At 41.4% G+C, this 26,143-nt stretch overlaps 1 protein-coding gene across 9 annotated transcripts in view; it reads left to right on the forward strand.

Moving 5' to 3' along the window:
* LOC122554989 (uncharacterized) overlaps positions 1-26,143 on the forward strand; it is a 62,093-nt gene that overhangs the window by 1,136 nt on the left and 34,814 nt on the right. For 6 of the 9 annotated variants that reach the window (XR_006313129.2, XM_043700494.2, XM_043700495.2 and 3 more), the window contains exons 2-6: positions 14,871-15,026; positions 16,730-16,929; positions 18,696-18,785; positions 20,506-20,580; positions 23,254-23,358. Coding sequence is in view for 8 of the 9 variants with exons in the window: in XM_043700494.2 (XP_043556429.2) it covers positions 14,871-15,026; positions 16,730-16,929; positions 18,696-18,785; positions 20,506-20,580; positions 23,254-23,358 (626 nt within the window). In the remaining variant the exon portion in view is untranslated. Of the gene's footprint in view, positions 1-14,388; positions 14,413-14,539; positions 14,782-14,870; positions 15,027-16,729; positions 16,930-18,669; positions 18,786-20,505; positions 20,581-23,253; positions 23,359-26,143 lie in introns of those variants that run through there. The other 3 variants (XM_087992988.1, XM_087992987.1, XM_043700498.2) reach the window with 3 other exon arrangements.

Raw genomic sequence — 26,143 nt, forward strand, 5'->3', positions numbered from 1 at the left:
TAAAGCTGGAGGTTGACAACGAACGCTTTGGAATGACCAGAAGTTCCATATAAATACACGACATCATGGAGACGTACAACACTGAAACAGACCCTTCTGTCCAACTCATTCATGCCGGCCAGATATCCTAATCTAATCGAGTCCCATTTGCCAGCATTTGGTCCATATCCCCCTCAACCCTTCCTATTCATATCCCCATCCAGATGCCTTTTAAATGCTGTAATTGTACCAGCCTCCACCACTTCCTCTGGCAGCTCATTCCATTCAAGCACCAGTGTGTGTGAAAAAGCTGCCTCTTAGGTCCCTTTTATATCTTTCCCCTCTCACCCTAAACCTATGCCATCTAGTTCTGAACTCCCCCACCCCAGGGAAAAGACCTTGTCATCTCTTTTTTTTTCTCCAATCACTGACCCCATTCTTTTATATTTACAGCACTCCATATTCCCCAACTCTCAGTTCCTGTGACTTCCTCTGAATCTTTCCTCCCTCATACCCTTTTTAATTTACCTTAAGTTAACTTTTCCTTACCCTTTTGGCTTAATGTCTCTGATGAAACATGTAGTGATATTACTGTTTTAAAGACACCTGGTAAATGCTGTAAGCTTCTTCAATTCAGGCCAGGTAGAAAAACACTTAAGTACTACTGGCTTTGACTCTGTTGAATGGAACCTAATAATCCAATACCATAGTAATTGATGTTTCTGTGACAAGCTGGGATTTTGCATCTCTCTTTTCATATCTCAGTAAAGACAATAGGGTAAGATAATCCTTTGGTGACATTGAGGTGTGGCCAGTTATATTAAATCCCTGAAGATTCCAGAATTTGCAGATGGTACCAAAGAGACACTTCAATGATTGAATGTATGTCCCTGTGAAGGGACTTCAGTTTGTCACGTAACACATCTGAAAGCACACGGCCAACTACCATCTCTAGCCCAGCAGCAGCATGATGTGTAATAACATTTCTGAACTGATTGTTTAGAAAACATTTGCCAGAAGCAAAATGCATACATAATTATTTAACTGCAAGTTGTAATTTGAGCTGTTAAATATTCTTGATGTTTTAAAGTAATTCTTTTGCTTTGTCTATGTTACTCGCCAATGACATGAGAAGTCTGACATGGTGATCAGATTTTTTTTAAAAATGAAGGACAATAATAGAAGTTGGTAAATCACAGGAGAAGGTCTCCAGCCAAGAATTGTAGCTACGAAAGTTAAATCGATGCCCAGACTTTGGAAAAGTGCTTGATTTGCATAAAAAATAAATTTGGACCTGCACCTAAAACCAGCACAAAGCAGATTGCTTTTTTAAAAAGAATAAACAAAATGCAGTTACTACATTTCAAAATCCCCAAAAATATTAATCTTGCGCAAGATGGCTATAAGTTCCCTAGACATGGATAGCATTTGCAGAAGACAGGTAAAAAGATATCGGACATTCCCTAGAATGAATTGGAAGGCCACAGAAATCCCATCTGAATTTCAGCTATTCATTCAAAAAAAAAATGAAGCTTTGCTTTTTTGAATTAGATGTTGTAAAGACTAGATAAAACAGTAAAGATAGCCCATGAAAATGGGGGCTTGAATCAATCCTTTAATTATATTAGGACTAGCCTGGAAAGATCATGCTAATCAATACTAGAAAATTAGTTTGCCTTTACACAAAGCTAAAATTCACCATCTCTAGAGCTGAAATTTTCTAGGCAACAGCTGCAGGAATTACGTGAGCAGTCAGTATCCTGACAAGGCTGACAACTGTGATTTGTCAGAAATAGAGCTGTGTGATTAGATTGCAGAGCTGGTGGCAGTTTCAGTGCCTATTGACACTTTGTTGTCCCATATGCCCCCTCAGTCAAAGCAAAACGCTCAGAGACACAGAGTAATTTTACCTCCTTCATCTTTATTCCAGGTCCTGGAGGGAGAGAACAATTGCCCATGTCCACAGGGATATGAGTTCTAAGTCTTCTGTCTCAAACAACAGTTTCTGAATGAATTATATAGTCATTTTACAGGGCGGAGCATCCAGATAAAGCAACATACATATTGATTGGGTGATCGTTACAATCAGCGAGTGTCACTGGTAAAGATTAAGCCATCTGCTGTGACACAATGAAAGTACTTGACCTTAACCGGCTTCACATGATGAATACTTTTCACCTTGTTAAACTGACCTTACATGCTGAGTGCTTCCAATATGGTTAAATGGCTCTACATAATGACTTCTTTTCCACCTTGTTAACCCATTACCTTTGCCTCCAGCACCCTATTGTTAACTGCAAGTTCTTATCTGATCTGACTCATGCTCAGCTGATCCTCTTGTTTCACAAAATTCAGAACTTAACTCTTTCCTGACCTGATCATACTCGATACACATTCTCAACTGAACCAAAAGGTTACTTGGAGGAAGGGAGTAATCACAATGTTGGCATAATATATTACTGGTAGAAAGCATTAAGCTGTTGTAGACGGACAGCAACATTTGCAAACATTGCCTCCAGTTACCAAGTGATGCAGTAGACAGGATGCAGAAAGCAAGCGAGCTGTGTGGGAAGTGCAGCATGTTGCTCCAGCTGTGAAACTGTCTATCTTTTTGTAAGTCATGTGGGACAATATAGACATAGAAACTAGGAGCAGGAGCAGGTTGTTTGGATATCTCTTTGACACTAAAAGGCATCTGGATGAGTACATGAGTAGAAAGGATTTAGAAGGATATGAGTCAGTTGCTAGCATGGTGGCTCAGTGGTTAGCACTGCTGCCTCAGTGCAAGGGACCCGGTTTCAATTCCCACCTCAGGCAACTGACTGTGGAGTTTGCACATTCTCTCCTGTGTCTGCGTGGGTTTCCTCCGTGTGCTCCAGTTTCCTCCCACAGTCCAAAGATATGCAGGTTAGGTGAATTGGCCATGCTAAATTGCCCGTAGTGTTAGGTGCATTAGTCAGGGGTAAATGGAGAATGGGTCTGGGTGGGTTGCCCTTCGGAGGGTTGGTATGGATTTGTTGGGTCAAAGGGCCTGTTTCCATACTGTAGGGAATCTAAGCTAATCTAATTTAGGCCATCAGGTTGGCATGGACGAGATGCACTGAAGGCTCTGTTTCCATGTTGTACATCTCCATGACTTTATGACTCATTGATCCTTCTCCACCATTGAATAAGATCATGGCTGATCCTCTCTATCACTATATTCCTACTTTCTGTCCATACTCCTTGATACCTTTAATAACTGAATATTTATCGATCTGTTTCTTGAGCGTACCTAGTAACCTGGTCTCCACAGCCTTCTGTGGTTGTGAATTCCACAGGTTGACCAATTTCTGACTGAACATCTGTTTCTTCATAATGGCACAATCAGTGTATATTTGGCCTAAGATATATTTTAAAGCTTTCTCAAAAGCGTTGCCCACACAAAATGATGACGTGAACAGAAATGAATGCTTGGAGAATGATTTAGCAAGATATCAAACATAAATATTGATGGTTTCACTGAGCAACAGAAGTTCAAAGAATCAGTACTTCCAGAATTTGGAAGGTCTTGCTTCCAGAGACAATCTTTTGGTCAATCTTGTTCTATTTTGTCTATCTGGTCTATCCTTTGTCTGTTTTGTTGGTATCTGATATAACATCATGTGGGCAGAATTACAGAAAACATTCCAGGATTAGATTAGATTCCCTACAGTGTGGAAACAGGCCCTTCAGCCCAACAAGTCCACACTGACCCTCTGAAGAGCAACCCACCCAGAGTCATTCCCCTACATTTACCCCTGCACCTAACACTACGGGCAATTTAGCATGGCCAATTCACCTAACCTGCACATCTTTGGACTGTGGGAGGAAATCGGAGCACCTGGAGGAAACCCATGCAGACAGTGGAAGAATGTGCAAACTCCACACAGACAGTTGCTCAATGGTGGGAATTGAACCCGGGTCACTGGTGTGTCTGTATTACCAGTGATATTGCAGTGATGAGCAAAACCACAGATGTGCATGACAGAAATTGACATTTGGTCATTTCAGCAGCTCATTGTGAATAAGTTATCTTCAGTAGCAATAAGTGTCAGGTAGATACTTAGGTCAGATGACCTTCTTGACTGTATCGATTCAGGTTATGGCCTTTGTTGTGAGCTGGGTACATTTGATGTACAATACATGCCTAAAATAGAGAAGACTTTCAGATGTGCCTCAGATTTCTAATTCACTCTATTAGCACTGTATAAACCAAACTTTTCTGACAAATCATTAAGAGAACTTCTAAGTAAAAAATATATCCAACGTTTAAGGCAGTAGCATCAATAGATTTCCAATCACTCAAAAAGGTGTCTGTAGAAACTTACATCCTACAGAGCTCCAACCCAGGGAGGAGGAGAGTTCTGGAAGTCAATCTATCTCAAAGGGCGAGGTGTTGCGTCATATAGTATTATAAAACAGTTGCCTTTCAACAAAAAGTCTATCACAAGTAGAATCCAGTAATTCCAATGGAGTGTGTGAAACACTTGCTCTGATGTTCAATATCACAAGGTACCAGATGTGTCTCTAAACCAATCACAGATCATTGGCAATTCAGTGGCATAATCCACGGACGCGTGAACTAGACTGCAACGTCTAGTAAAGGAATATGATTTGACTTTAATGTCTGCTACAAATCTAGTCACAAAATGGTTGACACACACACACACACACGTACTTAGGAAATTCAAATAAGAATGCAGAAATTTCCCTAGAATTATAAACACACAGTATGAACACTGAGGTGGAAAATGTGCTTGTGATCTATGTGATGAATTTTGGTTAGTACTAATGCAACCAACTTCAGAAAGAAATAGTTAATGATTTACGACTAAAGGCACTGTAGAAAGTTGAATAGAAGGATGGCCTGACATGTCAAAGTAGGTAGAAGCCACTCTTAAATGCGTTTGGCCTTACAGGGATGAATAGGTACCTTGAGATGCAGTTTTTAAAGGGAAACATGTTCTTGTACCCAAAAATGTATGGAAGGGTATGTTGTCACAAGTACATCACAGCCAAATGGGCATCGAGCAAACAAGCCGCCTGGCAGAGAATAGTGTCTGTTGGCCAGAAATCAACAATGAAATTGAGAATACACTAAAAGTGTGTGAGGTTTGCCAGATTCACCAGCCACAGTGACATTGGGAACCTCAATACATTAGAAAGGTCCTGTCAGATCTGTAGTCCAAAATCATGACAGTTTTAATTACATCATGACTATTCTCTCTTTGTCATGAATTCTCCAAATTTTAATCTGTCAGAGTTAGAGTAGTTCAAGCCTGTCCCAGGCAGACACAATGAATGCAGTATTCAAAATGCCCAGTGCCCCTAAAGAGATTGAATTTGACCATGGGCCACAGTATACAAGCAGACTTTTCAGGACACTCATGCCACACAAGGAATACAGCATGTAACAGTCTCACTACATTATCCAGGATTCAACAATATCCTGCACATGAAGAAATGAACAAACTCATCTACATTAACACATAGTGAAGAGCAATTTCCAAAACAAAATTTCAGGTGTGAAATTACATGGGCAGAGAAGTTTGCATATTTTATTTTGTTGACAGTCCTTCTTAGCTGAGAAATTATAACTGGAAATGAATTTGTATAACATAGTTAAGAAGTAAATATTAATAAAATTTTCAACAAGTAAATGTAGATTTAAGTAAACAATATATTCAAACCATGGTGTGTACCATTCAGAGAAGCCTTTTTGTAGGATTTATGGTCTTTGCAAATCTAAAGTTGCCTTCCCTGATCTAAGCATGTCAGCGGATAAGCCAAGTTCAACATCCAGCAAGCTTTAGTTCTCAGTACAGTGCAGTCTGCCTGAGCTAGCCAGCATTCTTCAGATGATCCTCTGCAGATAATCTATACAATTCCTGATATTTAAGAGCAGACTGGCTGGGATAGTAATTATGAAATTTTAACGGAAAATGCCAAAAATACTCCGGGGTCTGGCAAAATCAATGGTTGAGGAAACAGTATTGTACCTTTTGTTATACAGTGTGAATTTTCTCATGGTTATGAAGCAGTTCCTGATGCGATTTTATTCAGGATGGCTATTAAAGGAATAAAAGCTGGCAAAATTGCCTTCTGGCTGAGAGTCGATGCATTGCTCCTTGGCAATTAAAATGTGGCGGAAAACTCTGTATCAACATAGTAAATGTGAACATTGTTGCAAAAAAGACATTTTTGTTGAAGTAGTTCATCTTGCGCTCATCAGGATGTTTTGCAAGAATAAAAAATTCAAGAGGAAAATAAACATTATTTCTGCATGTACCACAAGATTTTTATTAACCAATACATATGGGACCAGGAGTGTGCCAGTTGATCAAATACTCCAGTTGGCCAAGAGGTTGACATAATCAGTGTAGACACACCCACACTAAGTAATAGAAGCATAATGCAAGGATTATATACATCACTGTTACACTTGTTTCACGGCATAAATCACTTAAATAAGAAGGTGACTTTGCCTTAAATAAAACTTACTGGCCTTCTCTTGTACCCTCAATTGACTAGTTTTAGATTGCGATAATACAGTAAACATTCAGTACATCGGATATATAATTTTTGCTGGTTTATACAAAGTTGCTTTATAATGAATGATGATTATTTAGGAAGTACAAGCCCAAGGGCAGCATGGTGGCTCAGTGGTTAGCACTGCTGCCTCACAGCGCTAGGGACCTGGGTTCGATTCCTGCCTCAGGTGACTGTGTGGGATTTGCACATTCTCCCTGTGTCTGCGTGGGTTTCCTCTGGGTGCTCCGGTTTCCTCCCACAATCTAAAGATATGCAGGTCAGGTGAATTGGCCATGCTAAATTGCCCATTGTGTTCAGGGATGTGTAGGTTAAGTGCATTAGTCAGGTAAATATAGGTTAAGAGGGTAGGGAAAGAGTCTGGGTGGGTTACCCTTCGGAGGTTCGATGTGGACTTGTTGGAATGAAGGGCCTGTTTCCATACTGTAGGAATCTAATCTAATCCATACTGTAGGGAATCTAATCTAAATTGACAATTGATTTAGATGCCCTTTGTTATTCCAGTTCCTTTCACTTTATTGATATGTCTGTTTGTGTTCGCTTTGTTAATGCTGCATGTGAAAGATGGACAGGTCATTTGGATTCTAGCAGTATGTATGTACTAGATCAATTAGGTGTACCTTCAAGAATTCGCTGCCATTAGTTGTGTGTGAATTTCATTGCTGTATATTGCTGTAGGCTGAATGACCCAAAGTCTGGTGAATCACACCCAGCAACATGATCCTTTGGCTCTTTCTAACATGGAAAATATTGACTCTCTGCAACCAGCCTGAGTTTTCAAACTTAAACCACAGTGTCTTAACATTAGAGGTGATTCTGCAATTGAGAAAGTTTGCTGGATAATACTGAATATGTGAAGATCTATGTTGACAACCAATTTGAGATTATATGTTAGACTTGCAATGTGGTACGTGTATACTGGAAGCTAGGGCCTTGGTCTCTGTGGACGGAACATGTACGTACACTGTGCTTGTTTCAACTTAACAAAATAGTTGGCATCCATTTGCTAGTTTATTTGTAAAGGCAATGCCTGGCCAAATACAGCCAGCCTGCCAGATTTAAAATTTAAACAAGGCCTAGTTGTTAATTGCCAATCATCATTAGTGGGTGCATTCTCCATGGCAACACTTCTGCCAATTAGAGCCAATTGACACTGCCCTTTCATGCAGTAGAAACCTTTATTTTCCCGTTGAATTGTGTGTTCTTGCAAGATGCCCTGATGTATGCAGGATGAAATACCTCATCAAAATGTGTCTTTGCTGAACAGTTCTCAGGTTCTGCACGACTAAATTACTACAATAAATGTATCCTTAGCAAACTTGATTTCTTGCAGGGCATAAATGCTTTAAATAGTTCTAGAGACTGGGGAAATGTTCATAAGTACATAATATAAAGAGAATACATTAGGTTCAGGAACATCAGTGTTGCCTTTTAAGTGGATTTATTTTCTTTCAAAACCCATATTTATACAGATATGCCTTCATGTTTTATTTATTTCAATCTGTGTTAGTGCTTGTAGTCTAATCATTTGACTGTTTTTCAGTAACGTCGTCAGTGCTTCATGCAGCGCTCCATAAGAATTCTGATTGCCCTGTACCTTCCCTTTTCCTCTTCTTCCCAGGCAACACCACATGTATTGAAGAACCTTAAGTAAATGCCGTTCTATTCTTCATACAACTTCAAACACAGCGAAGACAAGCCAATGCATGCTGTAGGACATAATAACCAGCTGTCTAAGTTAGCAACATGATTTCCTTCCTGGATTTAAAATGTTCCAGTGAGTTGCACAAGACTGAAGCCCTTCCAGATTCCTGTACATTCAGTTGCGTAAGACTTGAAGTTCAGCAGCAGCCAAATGGGCACTGCTGCAAGAAGTTTTAACCAGGCGAATCTGGAAATTGATTCAAATTCAGCCTGCCTCTCAATCCCATTGCACTTCAACAGCCCACTAGAGTCCTCTCAATAATTCCATTTTAGCAACATTAGCTGGATTTTTAAACCCCTTTTATTATACTCTTTTTAGCAATCTTCCAAATAATTAATGTTTTTTATTGATTTAACAGAATCTTTTGAGATATAACTTTTTGTAATCCTGTCTTTAACTCTTTCAATAAATAGAAACTGAAATATCTACAGTTTACATTTGTAAATGAAATTACTGCACACTTAAAAATAACAAAATTCCATTTGAGTCAAGTCAATATTACACAGAATAGTCGTTCTATCTTTTTCTTGTCTGCTCTTGTGTTACATTCGTCGTCTTTGATGATATGGTGATTATCGTTTTAAGGGCTTTAGAACCCTGGAGTAACCTTGCATCAATGCCATAGAGCTGCTCCATTACTGAGAATATATAGCATAACGTGAGCCGAGTTCAGAAAGAAAAGAGAAATGCACAGGGAGCTGGACAGAAGTCTGACGTCTAGCCAATTGAAGCATATGGAGTAGTTCAACCAGCATGAAATGTGAAAGTTCATGGAATAGTCTTTCAACAGTGGGGCAGTAAGATTAAATCTTTGTTAATCTCTGAAAGCCAGGTAGTATGTAGCCTTAAAATGTAATCAACAGTGTTTTAATGAAGCCCAGGCCTGGAAACAGTTTTACATCATGCCTTCTCCTCGACCAGTATGTGTTGAGGCCAAACTTTTATATGCATGAGCCAATGTTTTGGTCAATGTGATTATTTTCTCTTAGGTATATAGTGAACCAGTGAGCGTAATTTCCTCCCTGATTCCTAGTGACTCCAGTTTTATCCCTTGATGCCATACTTTAATCAAATGCTTGCTTGACACTGAGGGAAGTCATTCACCTCATTTCTGGAGTTCAGGTCATTTGATTGGACCAAAGTTATGATGAAATAAAGAGCAAAGTGATCCTGGCAGAACACAAGTTAAGCATCAATGAGCAGGTTGTTTCTGAGTAAGTAGCACTTGATGGCATTGTCAACAGCACTTTCCATCACTTTGATGGTTGGTAGTAGAGTAAAAGGGCAGTGATTAGCCAGGTTGGATATAGCTGCCTTTTGTGCACACAACCTACCTACATCATTTTCCACATTGTTAGCCCAATGCCAGTCTTAGAGCTCTACTGGAATAGCTTGGCTGATTCTGGAGCAGATGTCCTCAGTACTATGGTGGGCATGTTGTCACAGTACTTAGTCTCTACAGTATCCAGTGCCTTCAGCTGTTTCTTAGTATCACATCGTATTTGCCAACACTGATCATCTACAATTCTTCTGTGGAAATGCCACACTACGCATCCTCATCAGAACCTCCGTCCTCAACACCAGCTGTGAAAGGATTATGCAATGGTCACTCCTCTGATATTGGCATGGACTGATGCATCTACGACAGGTAGATTGATGAGGACAAGATGAAATAGCTTTTGCCCTTTTAGGTGGTCCCTTCACCACCTGCCTTGACCAGAGGGCATCAGATGGTTAGTTGGATAGAAATAGCATGCAAGGGATGACCAATGATGTGCATTTGAAGACATGATGGGCCAAATAGCTTCCTTTTGCAACATAACAACTTTGATTCTGTGAAACTGAGACTAACAGTAGATCTTCAGAACTTAAACAGCTTGGTCAGTACTGGAACTTGTGACTTTACACTTCTAGAAAGTAAAGTGTTTGCACTGGCTTTTCAAATGAGCATCGTTACCTAGGGTCAGCCTCCTGCTTATTCTCAATATCCTTGCACGTTAGGTGACTATTTGGGTAGAAATAATGCTTTCTTGAATGTCTTAATTTATCCTGGCTCCATCATGCTTCCAGACAATGCATTCCACCATGCAGTAGTGCTACCAAGTCACTTGGTAATCAACCCGCACATTGAAGTTTTCCCGCTAGAGTGCATTCTGCGCCTTGCCACCCTCAGTGCTTCCTCCCCTTCAACACAGCAGAGAAATCAGCCAGGGTGGGGGAAAGGTGTCAATGGTAATCAGCAGGAGGTTTCCTTGCCTATATTTGAAATGAGATTTCATGGAGTCTGGAGTCAACGTTGAAGGCAATTCCCTTGTGACTATATGCAACTGGGCTGTCATCTTTGCTGTGGGACAGAGCACTGCCAGGAATGAAGAAAATGGTATCTGGGACACTAAGGTCAAAGCAAAGAAAGATAATATTCCAAGAACTGTAGAACATCTGTGGAGAATTGTGCTAATTGAAACCTACGCTATTGCTCATTTTCTGTTTGAGCCATATGTGCAAGAATTGTCAGTGAAGTTCAGACTTGAGCTAACAGGTCCCAGACTTTGCAAGGGATCTGAGAAATGTTTGCAGTTTGGTCCCAAGAAAGTGGATACATTTTGATAACTATCCAAAGACTTCTCTGGGGAAGTCATATTGGAAAGAGGAAGGTTCAGTATGTGTGATTGTGTTTTGTTGTGCTTTCCAATGGGAAGTATAATTAATCAGCTCAGACCATATTTATTTAGATGTTTGCTTCACTTGATTCTAGTGTAGTAAAGATTCGAAGCCCTCTATTTAAGGCAGTTGATGAAGGAACCACCAAAAAGGGCAAAAGCTCCTTCATCTTGTCCCCATCAATCAGCCAGTTGTAGATGCATCTGTCCATGCCAATGTTAATTTTATACCATGGAACCTGTGACTTTATCCTTGTAGAAAGTAAAGTGTCTGCACTGGCTTTTCAAATGAACTGTTACCTTGAGCCAATCTCCTACTTTTTCTCTATATCCTTGCCCATTATTTCTTTCCAGATAATTGCCCAAAGCCCTCTTGAATGTTTCAATTTAACCTGCCCCCACAACATTTCCAGGCAATGCATTCCATATGCTAAATATACGTTGTGTGACGTTTATTCTCCGATCACATTTGGTCCTTTTGCAAATCACTTTAAATCTATGCCGTGTTGTTCCTATTCGTTTTATAACGAGGGACAATTTCTTCCTATAAATATATCTAGCCAGTTCACGATTTTGAAAACCTCTATCAGATTTCCTTTTAGGGTCTTTCTCTCGAAATAGGACAGTCTCAATCTCTTCAGTCTATCCTCAATACTGAAGTTCCTCTTCCCCGGAAGCATTCTTGTATAAATTGCTTTTGCACTCTCTCCAATGTGTACACTTTCTTCCAATAACATGACACTCAGAATACTCCAGTTGAGGTCTATCAGGTGTCATATACAAATTCAGTATGATTTTTTTGCTCTTGTAATCTATGCCCCTATTATTAAAGGAGACAGTGAGGACTACAGACATCAGGAAGCCCTTCTCATTCCTGATGAAGGGCTTATGCCCGAAAGATCGATTCTCCTGCTCCTCTGATGCTGCCTGATCTTCTGTGCATTTCCAGCACTACGTTCTTGACCTTATTATTAAAGCTCAGGATACTGTATGCAGTAGCCTGACACAGTACGCTTCATTAACTACTCTCTCCACTGCCCTGCCAACCGCAATGGTCTGTGCATATGTACACCCAGTTCCCTCAGCCCTTTAGACTGGTAGCCCCTATTTTATGTCTCCTTTTAGTGTCTGTCCTACCAAAATATATCACCTCACAGGTCCGCCACATGTCCACTGACTCCATGAACCTTACAGTATCCTTTGTAGTTCTCCATTGTCATCCTCACAATGTGCAATTCTTCCAAGTTCTGTGTCATTTGCAAACTTTGAAATTGTCCTCTGCACACCAATTGTGAGGGGTAGAGTCCCAAATAGCATTCCATACAAGATCATTAATATATATCAGGAAAAGCACAAGTCCTGAAATAACAGCACAGAGACTGGTATCCTGTCACCACATTACCCTTTATTTGCCTCTGCCCAGTATACTGGCTGTGGCCAGTCATCTGGAGCTGAGTAGATTCTTACCTCCTGGTTCTCTTAGTCAACCAGGGCTTTCCTGATTTGGCCGAGGTTAACAAACCCAATCATTGACCTTGTAATCAACAAAGTTAACTTGGCTCCAATCACTACAAGTCCCAATACCAACCCCTCAGGAGCTCCATTGCAAATCTTACTGCAGCTAGAAATATATGCATTGACTGTTACTCTCTATAACCTGCCACTTATGCACTTTTGTACCTATGTTGCTACAGTTTTTTTTTATTTCATGGCCTGTAATGTTCCTCACAAATCTGTTGTGTGGCATTGTAACAAATTCCTTGTATAGTACAATGTGTGGACTTTTCTCCTCACCTGGAACATGAGGCCAGACTCCCATTGAGGTGAAATGTAGTAGACTCATCTCTATATAAACGGTTTCCATGCACAATATATTTGTCTAGGGCAGGGATATGATCAAGTTGGGTTACTGACCCTGGAAACCACTCTGGTATAGATGGAACTGATTAGACCACTTCAGTTCTCTGGCATTTTGTCCCAGTTTTTTGGAATGCTGTTTGAGACTCTTCTCCTCACACTTACTGCCTTCCAGTTGTATTATGTCTCAGTTAGTATGTCAGTATATCTGAAGGCATAAAGATCTCCTACTCCGTCTTAACTTAAGTGACTTGGTGGTGAAAGCTTACTGCTGTTTGTAACTGACACGCCTAATACTAGCCCAGACCTTTGTTGTATTCATATACGACAGCGAGCTGCAAGAAATGTTCTGTTGTATTCTTCAATACCATGTCACTCACATCCCGATCTCACTTTGAGGGGTTTGCTAGAGATAAACACACATTTGATGGTGGCAATGGTAGGATTTGGATCCATATCATGCTACGTCTTACAGTCTTAGAGATATTTCCCATCTACCCATACATCATGCTTCATCTGTCACCTCACTGCCTCCTTTATGAACCTATGAGCTGCTATGTGTACACCAAAAGCAGTTTGGTTTATTCTGGAGCTACATCCTTTAACCTGCTATTGCAATCTACAACAGTGTTTTTAACTGTTCTGATAATGGACTGTAATGGATCAGTTTACATCCTGCCTGATTCTCACATGGATCTAAAATAAGAAAAGGTAGAGAGACCACTTTCAGCAGTTACATCAATAGTCTTCTCTCTATCATAAGGTCAGAATTGAGGAAGTTCGCCAATGGTTACATTATTCACAAATTTTCAGATTATGAAGCAGCCAGTGTCCATATGCAGCCCGATCTGGACAATATCACTTGACAGCCCAAGTCTGATAACAATTGTGCTACAAAAGTGCCAGGGTGTGCCTGTCTCCAATAAGAGAGAATGTAGTTATCTCTCCTTGTCATTTGGTGACCTTACCATCACTGGATCACCCAGTGCTGACATCCTAGGGGTTACTATTGACCGGAAACTGAACTGAAGCAGCCAGATAAATGCAGTAGCTATAAGAACAGTCAGAAGCTTGAAACCCTGTGATGAGTAGTGCACTTCCTAACGTTCCCCCCCCCCCCCCCCCCCCACCAAAAGCCTGTCCACATGTCTGAAACAAAAACAGAAATTGAGTGAAATTCAGCAGCACCTGTGGAGACTTAAGCTCAGTTAACATTTTGTGTCCGGTGACCCTTCAGAACCGAGGTCAGTGAGGAAAAAGCCAGTCTTTTTGCTGAAGGTGAGGTTGAGGGGGGTGGATGGGGATTGGGGAGTGTGGGGATTGGGGGGTGTGGGGATGGGAACGAGCGAATAGGTGGGGAGAGGTGAGTGGGATAGGTCGAGACAGAACCCAGAGAGAGATATCAAAAGAGAAGGCAAATAAGGGGATTATTGATCGTAGGTCATTCTGAAACTGGAAGCCATGTAATGCTGCAGGATTGTAAAATATTATAAATAACAAAATTGGAGCGTGACAGAGCATGTTACTTGGAAAGCAGTCCCTTCCTTCCGCCAATTAGTGACTCAGAGCTGGCCAGAACAGGAGCCCAAAGCAGAGAATTCCTACAACCACAACATATAACAACAAGGAACTGAAAGAAATGTTAGTTGTTCAAGGGAGGGAGTTTTGCATTTTTATTTAAGGTTTGACTTTGGACTGAGCTTGCTATCAAAGGCATTTTCTGTTAAGAATGGTCCAAACCAGTGTGTGATTCAGACGTCATATTACAGCAATGTGCTGCAGATGTTGGAAATTTGAAATAAAAACAGAAAATGCTGGAGAAACTCAGCAATAGTGGAGCAGCTGCCAGGAATTAGCAGCACAATGGAGAGAGTGTTGAGTTCCTGTTTTAAGTCTGATATGACTCTTGTTCAGAATGTTTTTATTTCACTGCATGTACAGTTTTTAATTATAGGCCATCGTGATCATAATCTTGTCAGTTCTGTTTTTGAATTACATCTCAGTGGTGAGGTACAGAAATCAAAATATAAATATTTCAAATATGTCATGGCGCACTGTTTAATTTTTATCAGCAGTTCTTTTTTAAAACTTTGCTGCAGATTCGTATCTGAGAGTTAAAGTCGAAGATGATACAGAAGCTGTGATATTTAATGGAGCAGAAGTGATGGACATTCCAAATGGTTCATCGTCCCTTACTACTGAAGACCTTTCACAAACAAGCAACCAAAAAAGATACCTAACTGCTGTAGTTTATGGTAAGTAACCATACTGATTAACAACTAGACCCTCATTATTTGTTCCTTTCTGTTCTAAGAAGAATACATTTGTTGGCAGTGACAAACTTAAAAGATGCTAAGAAACAGCCACTCGGAGACATAGAGATGTTATGGCACTGAAAGAGGGCATTCATCCCATGCCAGCTCTCTATAGAGTCAACTAGTTGGTCTACTTCTGTCTCAGGTATTCCTTCACCAAAACTTCATCGACTTGCCCACCTCACTCACAGCACCAGATCCAGCAATGTCTTATTGTAGGTGAACCAAGAACATATCAATCAAGAAAGTTCTCCTGAATATATTTTGTTACTTGCTCCCTTTCCTTTCCTTTTACGTTATTCCAGTCAATATTTGGAAACCTAAGGTCACACCTCTATAGCTTTTGCACATCTGCATATTTGGTGTTCTGCCTCTCCCGCTCCCTCTCCCTCTCTTGTACTGTAATATAAGATCACCAGAAGCATTATCTTATTCTCTATGCTTTTCAACTCCAAATCAAATGGATTCTGTCCTTGCTCCTCAAGGACCTCCTCCCTTTCCAACCTAGCAATATCATCTGTAGTCAATGCAGCCAGCCAGCTTCCCTTTATGCCTTCCTCACATTTTCTGATCATATTAAATTCTTGCATACTAAGCACCCAGGCTTCATCATTTTTCAGCTACCCTTCTGTGATTGTCACATGCTGTTTGTGCGTGGAGCTCATCAATCTCCACCACATTTTGCATTTACAATAATGATTTGTATTTTTCATCATTGGCTGTGTGAAATCTCTCTCTTCCTGTTACTGTAATTAGCTGTGATTTCTATCGTAAGCTACATATTTAGTCCTCGATTACAACTGTCTAATTATTTTGATCATTTGTCTTCAAATAAACATTTTTAAATATCCTTTCGAAATAATTTTCACTCCTGTTAGATTAACCCCTGTCATCCGAAGAATGAGTGGGAACACATGTCTTACTGATGCCCTCCAGCTATGTTACACTCCAACAGGGCAGGAGGTGGCTGAAGGGAAGGTACCTGCCCCTTGTGCTGGAGGAAGTCCGGGCTCGGAGAGCTGTTGACCAGCCATCATTGGCTGGCAGCTCTGTAGTGGCAGCAATGCCACTGGGAGCAGTGCCCATTGCTGGGGTCACAGGCAGTGCCACCAATCCCAAGTGCTGGAGGTCATCAAAGGCATGAGCTTGTTGGCACATGGATGGCAGGGAGAGGGTGGGTGCCCAAGGGCTGAGGAGGGTAAGGAAGCTGGCAATAAGGGGAGCGCATCTAGATGGGGACGGGAGAGCTGGGGCTGGTGTGTGTGTGTGTGTCTCTTTCCGGGGGGGTGGGGGACGGTATTCTGTCTATCCCATCTTTCAATTTTCACCTTAGGCATTGCTGTGCTACGTTTCATATGAAATTCTTGCTATTGGACCCTTGTCCCTACTTGTAGCTCCCTCTTGACGTATGGTGACCTAAATTAAGCACTGCCCAGTGCATTGCAAAACCTCAGGTCACCTCTGTGCTGTGCACTCAAGTATTCTGGCTGGGGAGCTCCACATTCTGGCAGCCACTATATTTTGCATTTAGATTTGGCATGGACGTTATTGACCTTTTAATATGTGTCACTTTTTAAAAAAAAAATATAGGTTTTTGAGAAGAACTTTTGACTCTTTTCCTTTTCCCATTCTCTGATCTCTAGTACAGAAATCCGGAGCAGAAGGCTCAGCTAATGCTCCGCGTGTGAGTAACAATGAAACAACAGGAAATTCATCACAGGAGTGTCTGCCAAACAGAAATGCCGTTTCACCTGGAGCCATGTCACATGAGGCTCGACATAGGGCCGGTGAATACACTTATACGTACAGACCCAAAAGAAGGAAAATTGCGATCCATAATGCAGTAGGTATTGCTACCCAGTGCGAGAATGAAAATGCTCGCAGAGAAATAAAAATGCAACTTATTAAACATTTGAAAAAGAATCCCCACTGAATTTCTACTCTGTTGGTTTTGGATGCCTGAGTGTTTGGTTCCTTTATTTGGTGAGCAAATTAGCCATTTTATGATGGGTCTATTCACCTGAAGCCTTTAATTACATAAAGTGGCTAAGCTATTCAATCGATTTATAGAATCCCCCAGAGTGTGGAAGCAGACCATTCAGCCCATCAAGTCCACACCGACCCTCCAAAGAGCATCTCGGCCTTGACCCAAACCCCTACCCAGTAACCCTGCATTTCCCATGGTCAATCCACCAAACCAGTCGTTTGGACAGTGGAGAGAAACCCACACAGACAGGGGGAAGAATGTGCACATTCCACATTGTTGCCCAAGGCTGGAATTGAACCCAGAACCCTGGCGCTGTGGTGCAGCAGTGCTAACCATGAAGCCACAATGCCACTGTTACTTTCCTTCACACAGGCACAGGATATTACACTGTGTGTCTACACCTCAGCTGTTGTCATATGGCCACAGAAGGAAAAAAACTAGTGCACATTCTTGCATCCAGACATGCAGCCAGATCCTGTTAGGATATTGTTTCTTTTGTTCCGTTCTTGTGCACTTCGTTACTGGGCTGAAAGAAGGCAAACTAGTTGGACCTTGCGCTTTATTTCATTGAAAAATTTGCAGGTAATGTCAGATGAACGCTTGAAATTTACTTCTTTTTTTTTTGCCTGAAGTTTACTTTTTTGGAAAGGCAACATTAGTACATCTAAAACAAAGAGGTCAACATGGGAAAGTCTGACAGACATGTTACATGTATGCACTCTGTTAGTGACAACAATGTTCTGTAACTTGAATTGTTTGTGGTAGATAATACGGGTGAATGTTGCAGTTGTGAACTGTTATGGCTGTTTGCATTAATTGTTGTTGTTGGTGGCCCTGCCATCGTCATTAAGTAAGTGAAGTAAATGCTGTAGTGCATTTGGAGGTACTGAGTCCCACTGAATGATGCAGTGGCATCAGACGAAGGAGAGAGGCCTTTTTTTCCTGAAATTCTCTCCATTTTGTTCCTCTGGTTAGTTCAGAAATGCAACCATTCACCTCCTGGCTATTGAAGACGCTTCCCAGCTATCAAAGGATTCTCAAATTGCAACTTTGTAGCAATGGGGTACCTGCTCCTTCTCATATAAAGAATCTCACTTAACCCCCGAAAGGGATCTCCAGCTAACTAATCCTCTCCTGAGTCAACAGAACACTCACTCATTCCACAATCAATGAAAGTCTGTATCGTTCAAGTGAAGGGGCCTGAATAATTTGAATAATTATCACTTCCTTTTCATGATGATTGAAAGACCAAAATCAAAATATTGTAGTTAGAAGAAAGAGCCCAAGAATGGCGGCATTAACTTAGCCATTCAGACATTTGTTGGTTGCTAACAAATTCTGAACTAAACACTTAATATCAAGACAGGGCACAAAGCTCCGGGCACAGCAGAAAGCCAGACTAGTCATAGTCACTAATAAGTATGCTTGGAGATTAGTATCATCTTTTATATGTAATTCTTATAATGTGTGCAATTGTTTAGGTTCACAGGTATGTCTCTTTCACTTTAAAGCTACAAAAGAGTAACTTTTGCCTCATCCAATGGTCACTGTACAAATAGAATTTTATTTGATTTGTCTTCCCCTGCTGCTAAGCAGTTTGTATGTGTGTAAATTATCTACAGCCTCCGATCAGAACCAGAGACACTGGAGAATATGTGGACTATGAAGAAAATGGCGACTTTGTTTATGACTACAGTGCTGACTATGAATGTGTGAGTAAACAGAGTTTTACAGACACTGTCCTGTCACATCTTGTTACGTTTGTTTTTTGTCTCACTTAATGTGTGCTCCTGATGCACCCAAATGGTTTTTAAAAAGTTCTTGCTTAAAAAGTATAGATACCGTGCACAGATGACCTTTTAAAGTTATGAGTTGTAAAATGCTTTTGGCAGATTCATCTAGCTTGCCTATGTGTTCAAAAATGCGACTATCTTTCTGAAAAAGGTCAGCGTGGCATATTCTTCTATAATCTTTTAACAGTCAGTGAGGTAATTGCTACTGCCCTTGGAGATACTCAGTATTAGGATGCAGTGTTTTACCTTCTCTCCTTCAAAGTCTTCCTTCTCTCCTTTGGCATCTTCCTTCCTTCATTGCAGGTTGTATTGAAAACTGATCCTCTGATGAATTGTCTTCGGGAACAGGATGGAACCACCAAGCTGCCATTATTTTAAAAATCTTTAAAAGAGGAATTGTAGGACACAGCAGTTTTTGGTTCAGCAAATGATTATATAGTGAAGGGTCCTGGCAGGCAGCTTGCATGTTATTTGATGTTTTCTATCTTCATTTTCTTTAAAACGTTCTTTTTTGACAAATTCTGATCAGGATTGAAAATTGTTATGAGTAAAGTGAGGGAGATTTAATCCAGATGCCATCATAAACCCAGATAGAAGGTGTAGTGATTCCTAACGACTTGTATGTCAGCCAAAACTGCAGTTTTTAGGAGTCATTATAAGTTGCCAAATATTATGTTTCTCATCACATTTTGATGAAGTCATACAACATGTTCAACAGAGCAAACCGGGTCACCTGAACAACTCACAGTGACTCATAAGTAAATTTATAGTTCTCCTATTTGTGGCTTGCGGGAGCTCGATTATTGCGGTCTGAAACCAGGATCAAACAAAGGTGGAGTAGCCAAATACAGGGTCACCATTGACCTTGGGGGAATGGTCTACTTTCATTTTTGTAGGGTCCCAATGTCTTCCTATACAAAGGCCCATGGTTGGACCTTTCAGCCTTTCACAGGGGCAGGCAGATTCTGGGGGGCCCTTTACAAACTCACCGAGTGGGAGGAGACTGGGAGAGCCGTGACCTGGGAAGGGGGAGAGCAGGAGGCCAGGGAACTTACTGAAAGGTAAGTTACAGGATTTTTAAGGTCCTAAGGACGATGTTGGAGGCAAGTGAACATGGAGGATGTAGAGGCTGGGGCTCACTCCATAGAAGGGCCGGACTTTGGACAGGCATCGAATGTGGCCCAATTTGAACTCCCAGAATGCCCATGACTGCATTTTAAAATTCTGGCTGCTGAGGCTCCGACTTGCTGTTGTCACATTTTAAGGGAACTCCAAGAAAACCAACTGGCCACTGAGATGACAGGTCCCCTCCTCAGGCCCACGGCAGGGTCTTGCACTGGGAAGGTCCTGGTTCCTGGTATTTTGGTGACTGTGGGATTAGGTTCACCTCCTACCTCTCGTCCTTAGCCTCTATTTGCCACCTCCCTACTATCACAGACAGGATCTCATAACCGATAGTCTCATAAACTGCTCTGCAACAATTGTTAATTGGCATCAGATGAAATTTTTAAAATTGGTACAAAGAAGCAATGGCTTATATAGTGCCTCTTAGAAAATTTAAGTACATTCAGGGCAGCATAGACCAGACACTTACATTTTGTACAATTGCATTGAAGCAATCCCTCTCCTCTCTACACAGGCCAGTGATATGTCAGAAGGTTCCTATGTTACCGATCAGCAGAGGACACTGGTGGAGATTCTTAATTACTGCCAGGTAAGGTTAGCTCTGTGATGATCCACACTGCCTGTGCAGTTCTTTAAGTCTTCTTGAAAACTGAGCCCCCTCCTATCTCCAACAAAAAGAAGTAACGTTGAGCCTTAAGGTTCAAACTCGACTTAAAGCACATGGACCGTGGTTTTCTGTGGACGTTCTCCTGATTTTTCAAAGTTGTGACCAGAAGCTACACAAAGAACTGTGATCCTCCATGATGTGGAGGTGCTGGTGTTGGACTGGGGGTGGACAAAGTTTAAAAATCAAAGCACACCAGGTTATAGTCTAACAGGTTTATCTGGAAGTACAAGCTTTCAGAGCGCTGCTCCTTCGTCAGGTTACCTGACCCTCCGAAAGCTTGTACTTTCAAATAAACCTGTTGGACTATTATCCGATGATACTCCAGGCAGCGAAATGTAGAGCTGGAGTCTAGTCTTTATACTTTATAAGCTTTCATTTACAGAGATACTTGTTACAAACATGCATCTCCACACCCAACAACTGCAGAAACCTATTTTTCTAATCAACCTGTTCTGGGATGTTGATGCACACTTCTGATGCAAGTGGGCCTTGAACCCGGTGTCTCAGTCCAGAGGTAGGGACACCACTGCAAGAGGGCCCCTCTGAAGCAGAAACAACTCCCCAGTTCATGCCCATTACCTGAATGCAGTTTAATACCCAGTTGATACAAATTAAGAGAACCCATGAGGAATTAAAATCCTCCGATTGCTTTCGAGCATGTACAGATTAAAACCAAAGGGTTCTAATTGCACTGTAGTGGTGTCCGTTATGGACCAGGTCAGACCCCTTCAAAATATCTCAAGATATTTTAGCCCAGTAATAGCTGAGTTTTGTTTAGCCCAGATCCTACTTTTTCTTATTTTAAAGTCAGATCTGAAGTGGGTGTTCCAGGTGTGATGCAGCTGGCCACACCACTCAGCTTTAAGCGAACCGGAATTTATTTAAACACTGCAGTTGAAATACGAATGAAAGAAAACAAAATTTAGAATATCTTATCAACTTGAAAACTCAACCGATTCAGTGAAGCAACTTAACTAAGGTGCTGTTCCAATTCTCGTAACATCCCATGAACACACCCCTTGGCGAACGGTAGTTCAAACGCAGGTTCTTGCAGGCAGGAGAGATTTCAGACAGAAAAGCCAGGCAGGGATCATCTGTTGAAGCATGGAAGCTTTGCTCTGCATCTGCTTCTCTGCTACAACTTAAACCAAACTAGAAAAAACCTGAATTGGGAGTACCAGCCAGTCCCCTGCCCTTGTTATACTAGGCCCAGATATTTTGGCACCTTTGCCTTTACGACCTCTTTCTTTTTAAAAAGAAACAAAATAACTTTGTTAAAGTGACAGCTTTGTCACATGTCCCCACATCTAAGCCAGGAGACCTGGGTTCAAGTCCAGCGGTGCGTGTTAACATCTCTGAACAGGCTGATTTGAAAATATTTACAATTTGAAATTAATTTCAATGTGGTGATTCTGGGATTGAGTTTCATCTGGGAGATGGTATCTCGTTTGTATCGGATCAGCTGCTCCTAATGCACCGTGTCTGATCTTGAATTTTCCAAAGTAGAAATAAACATCAGGCATAATGTATAACCCTCGGATAGTGCCCATTTTGCATCACTGCCTGAAATGAAGTACTGCCCCTGCCTTTTTAAAATTGTGCCTCCCTTCTTCCGTCTCACAGGCCGCGCTGTGGCCCTTCCGGCAGACATCACATTTGAACATCAGAGTCACCGAGGAAGTGCCTGTACAAATTCATTTCACACACAACCATCCGATAGTCCAGGCTTTTGTTGGCCTGTAGTGGGTGTGAACTCAGATACCAACGATGGAAGGCCACTGTAAACACCCTACCCCAAACTCCACCTAATGTCATTCACCTTCCAACTGGATCAAAGATGTTTAAGGAATAAACCTATTTTCTCTACCTTGATGTAATTGAGACCCAGTTGCTTTTTCATGATAAAGGTTGACCTTCCTCTCTCCATGTGTCTCAACAGCAACTCCTTGCTATTGGTACCTGGAATAATATAATGTTACGGTGTGGGACAGATCTCATCATCATAGTGAAAACACTGGAACGGTTCTCCACATATGCCACCTCGATACATATTTTCTTGCATCTCCCACAAACCCTGTAATATTTATTTTTTTCATTATGTCCCTTGAAAAGAATTCAGCCACTGCACTATTGGAGCAGAGAATTCCATATTCTGTGTGGGGAGTTTGCAAGTCTTCCTTTCATTCCCAGTAACACCCAATGAATCAAACATGTTCCCATAATTTCCACAACCTAATCTTGGGATGTCCCAAACTGGTAACCAGGATGAATGAATCATTTGCTAATGTTATGATTGACCGTACAACGGACATAAACTCAAGTTGGGCATAAACTCAAGTTGTTGCATTTTGTAATCCCAGTTACCAACAGCAAAAAAACTCTCCACATGAAAATTTTTTTTTAAATTACCAATGCAAGCTGACCCTAAATGCCCTTCGATCCACAACCTTTGTGGTTTGAGTTGATTTATAGTTCTGTGTATTTGATACAGGTCATGTGTGGTTCAATCTTTCTGCATTTTGCAACAAAATGGAAGAAAAACCACTCTAACTGCTTTGAATACAGTGAATTCCATGTCTTTCATTTCTCTGTCAGGTAATGTATGCTGCTATCCAGAGACTGGATAAGAAATTTGATGTTTTGCATCGTAGAGTCACAGAGATGCACCAGGGGAGAATGAAACCAATGTTTTTCAAACCGGTGAGTAATGCTGTGATTTAGGCAAAAAGATGTGGTGTATGCGCAATGAAACTCGGCTATTATTGGATAAAGGCATCAAGTGCCTTGTGGATCAGCTCGTTTTGCAAATAGATGTGAATCTGCACAAAACTTATTTCAAGCCCTTTGATTTAAGCCTAAACAGAAGTTTAGCCTTTTAAGCGTCTTTTTCAATCTCTCGTGTTGTAAAGTAAGATATTTCAAAATTCTGGGGTGTTGATCAGAAACTGAACTGGTTTAGCCACGTAACTAATGGGGTTGCAGAGCTGGTCAGAGGCTGTGAATTTTATAACAAGTAACACAACTCCTACTCCTACTCTTCAAAGCCTGTCCAGCATCTACAAGGCACGAGACAGGAATGTGATGGAATACTCACCATTTGCTGAGATGAGTGTAGCCCCAGCAATGCTCAACAAGTTCAACATCATGCAGGACAATTCTTTTTGGTTGGCACCCAATCCAGCACTTTCGATACTCTCTTCCTCCACAATTGAGGTAGCAGTGTGTACCATTGACAGCATGCACTCCAGAAATTCACCCTTGGAAAGCATGTTGTGAACTCATGACCACAACCATCTAGAAGTGCAAGGGCAGTAGGTATATGGGATTACCATCACCTGCAGGTTCCCCTCCAAGCCACTCATCATCCTGACTTGGAAAGATATTGTTATTCCTTCAGTGTCACTGGGTCAAAGTGATGGAACGCTGTCCTTAACCGCACAGAGGTTGCATCTACACGAGATAAACTACAGTGATTCAAGAATGCAGCTCACCACCACCACCTCACAACAATTTAGCATCGACAATAAATGTGCCACTGCCACTGATACATGCCATGAAAATAATAAATTATAACGAATTAGCTTGAGAGGCCTGGCTTATACTGCAGCATAACAACAGTGCACACTCTCAGTGGAAGACTGGAATGGGTTACGGATGTTGGCCCAGCCAGCAACACTCCCATTTCATGAATGATTTTTAAAAAACTTCCTGCACTTTTGTCATCTGCTCAAATCCTTCTATGAGTTCACCTTAGTGGCATTAATTCCAAATCCTGCCTACTAGACTAGACGGGAATGTTAAGGAGAGGGTGTTAACAATTCTGGAAAGTGTGAAAATAGGAGTACTGTGTACAGTTCTGGTCACCGTATAATAGGAAGGATGTAGAAGTTTTGGAAAGGGTGCAGAGGAGATTTACTAGGATGTTGCCTGGTATGGAGGGAAGATTTTATGGGAAAAGGCTGAGGGACTTGAGACTGTTTTCGTTAGAGAGAAAAAGGTTGAGAGGTGACTTCATTGAGACATATAATCAGAAGGTTAGACAGGGTGGACAATGAGAGCCTTTTTCCTTGGATGGTGATGGTGAGCATGAGGGGGCATAGCTTTAAATTGAGGGGTGATGGATATAGGGCAGATGTCAGAGGTTGTTTCTTTACTCAGAGAGTAGTAGGGGTGTGGAACAGTAATAGACTCGTCAACTTTAAGGGCATCCAAATGGTCATTGGATAAACATATGGGTGAAAATGGAATACTGTAGGATAGATAGGCTTCAGATTGCCCCGACCTGTGAAACCAATGTTGAGGGCCGAAGGGCCTGTACTGCACTGTAATGTTCTATGTCCTTTAGCTCATCAATCGAATGCAGCCTTTGCAAAGTGCTTCTGTGCAGCGGGTGAGAGAGCTGAGAGCAACAAGAGACAACACTGTGTGGGAGATCAATAATAAAAGCAGAATCACTACACTGTTGTTTCATATTTGGTTTGAAAAAGAGGGTGAACTGTGGCAGGGAGGCCTGCTACTGCTTTACTATCCCTGACCTGGATTTTCCTCCTGCCAAGACTGCTGTACCTCTCCTACTGCAATGTGAAAATACCACTGCAGGGGACAATTCCTGCCCCATTTTGTTTTTGTCTCCTCTATACCAGGATGCTGCAGGTAAACTTTGATAGTGGATGTGAGGAGAGGGCTCTGAAACAGCTTCCTCATCTTCAGTTCACTGTAGGTAGAGTCACTCACACAGCTCAGTGACTCTGCAATGAGCTGGCCTGCTGCCTCCCTCCCCATCCACACAACTCACTGTCAACCAACACCACCCACCCCCCCCTTTGAAAGAAAGGAACTGAAAGAAAGATTAGATAAATTTACGGATGATAATGGAACAGTGTAGGTTAGATGGGCTTTAGATTGGTTTCATAGGTCGGCGCAACATTGAGGTCCGAAGGGCCTGTACTGCACTCTAATGTTATATGTTCACAGTAAGTGTGAAGGCTGATTGAGTGCTTTGGCATCTTTTATGTCCCGTTAAGGGCTTAAAAATGCTGTGATTCTTGTAAAAGGTGAGACTGAGAGAAGCCAATGGATTCAGTATAATTCACTGTTTCATTGAAGTGTCCTGACTGCACAGTCTTCACAAAACCAAGACACAAGTGTAACCTGACTGGCCAGGATCACAGCATCGCAGATTTGCAGTTCCTTTGTCATTGTTGACTTGAAAATTAGATTAAAACATTTTTCCTTAGGATTTAAGCGTATTAGTTCAGGTCAGTTTGTGCTTTTATTAATCCAGATTGTTTGAACCGGAAATGTACCACGTTTAGCCACGTTAAATGTGGTGCAGTATGTACATGTCAATGTATTGCTCCTGAGGCCAAGTTCTGGCTAAAGGACTGCACTTACCAAATGACCTTAAACAGGTGATGAGAGGAGATGAATTCTTGCTGTTCTGTCCACAGCCACATTAACTGGAAGGTAAACCTCTTTGCCTGTG

Source organism: Chiloscyllium plagiosum, unplaced genomic scaffold (genome assembly GCF_037043375.1).
Source record: "Chiloscyllium plagiosum isolate Xiang-an unplaced genomic scaffold, Cpla_swu_hap1 HiC_scaffold_12, whole genome shotgun sequence".
Taxonomy (NCBI): domain Eukaryota; kingdom Metazoa; phylum Chordata; class Chondrichthyes; order Orectolobiformes; family Hemiscylliidae; genus Chiloscyllium; species Chiloscyllium plagiosum.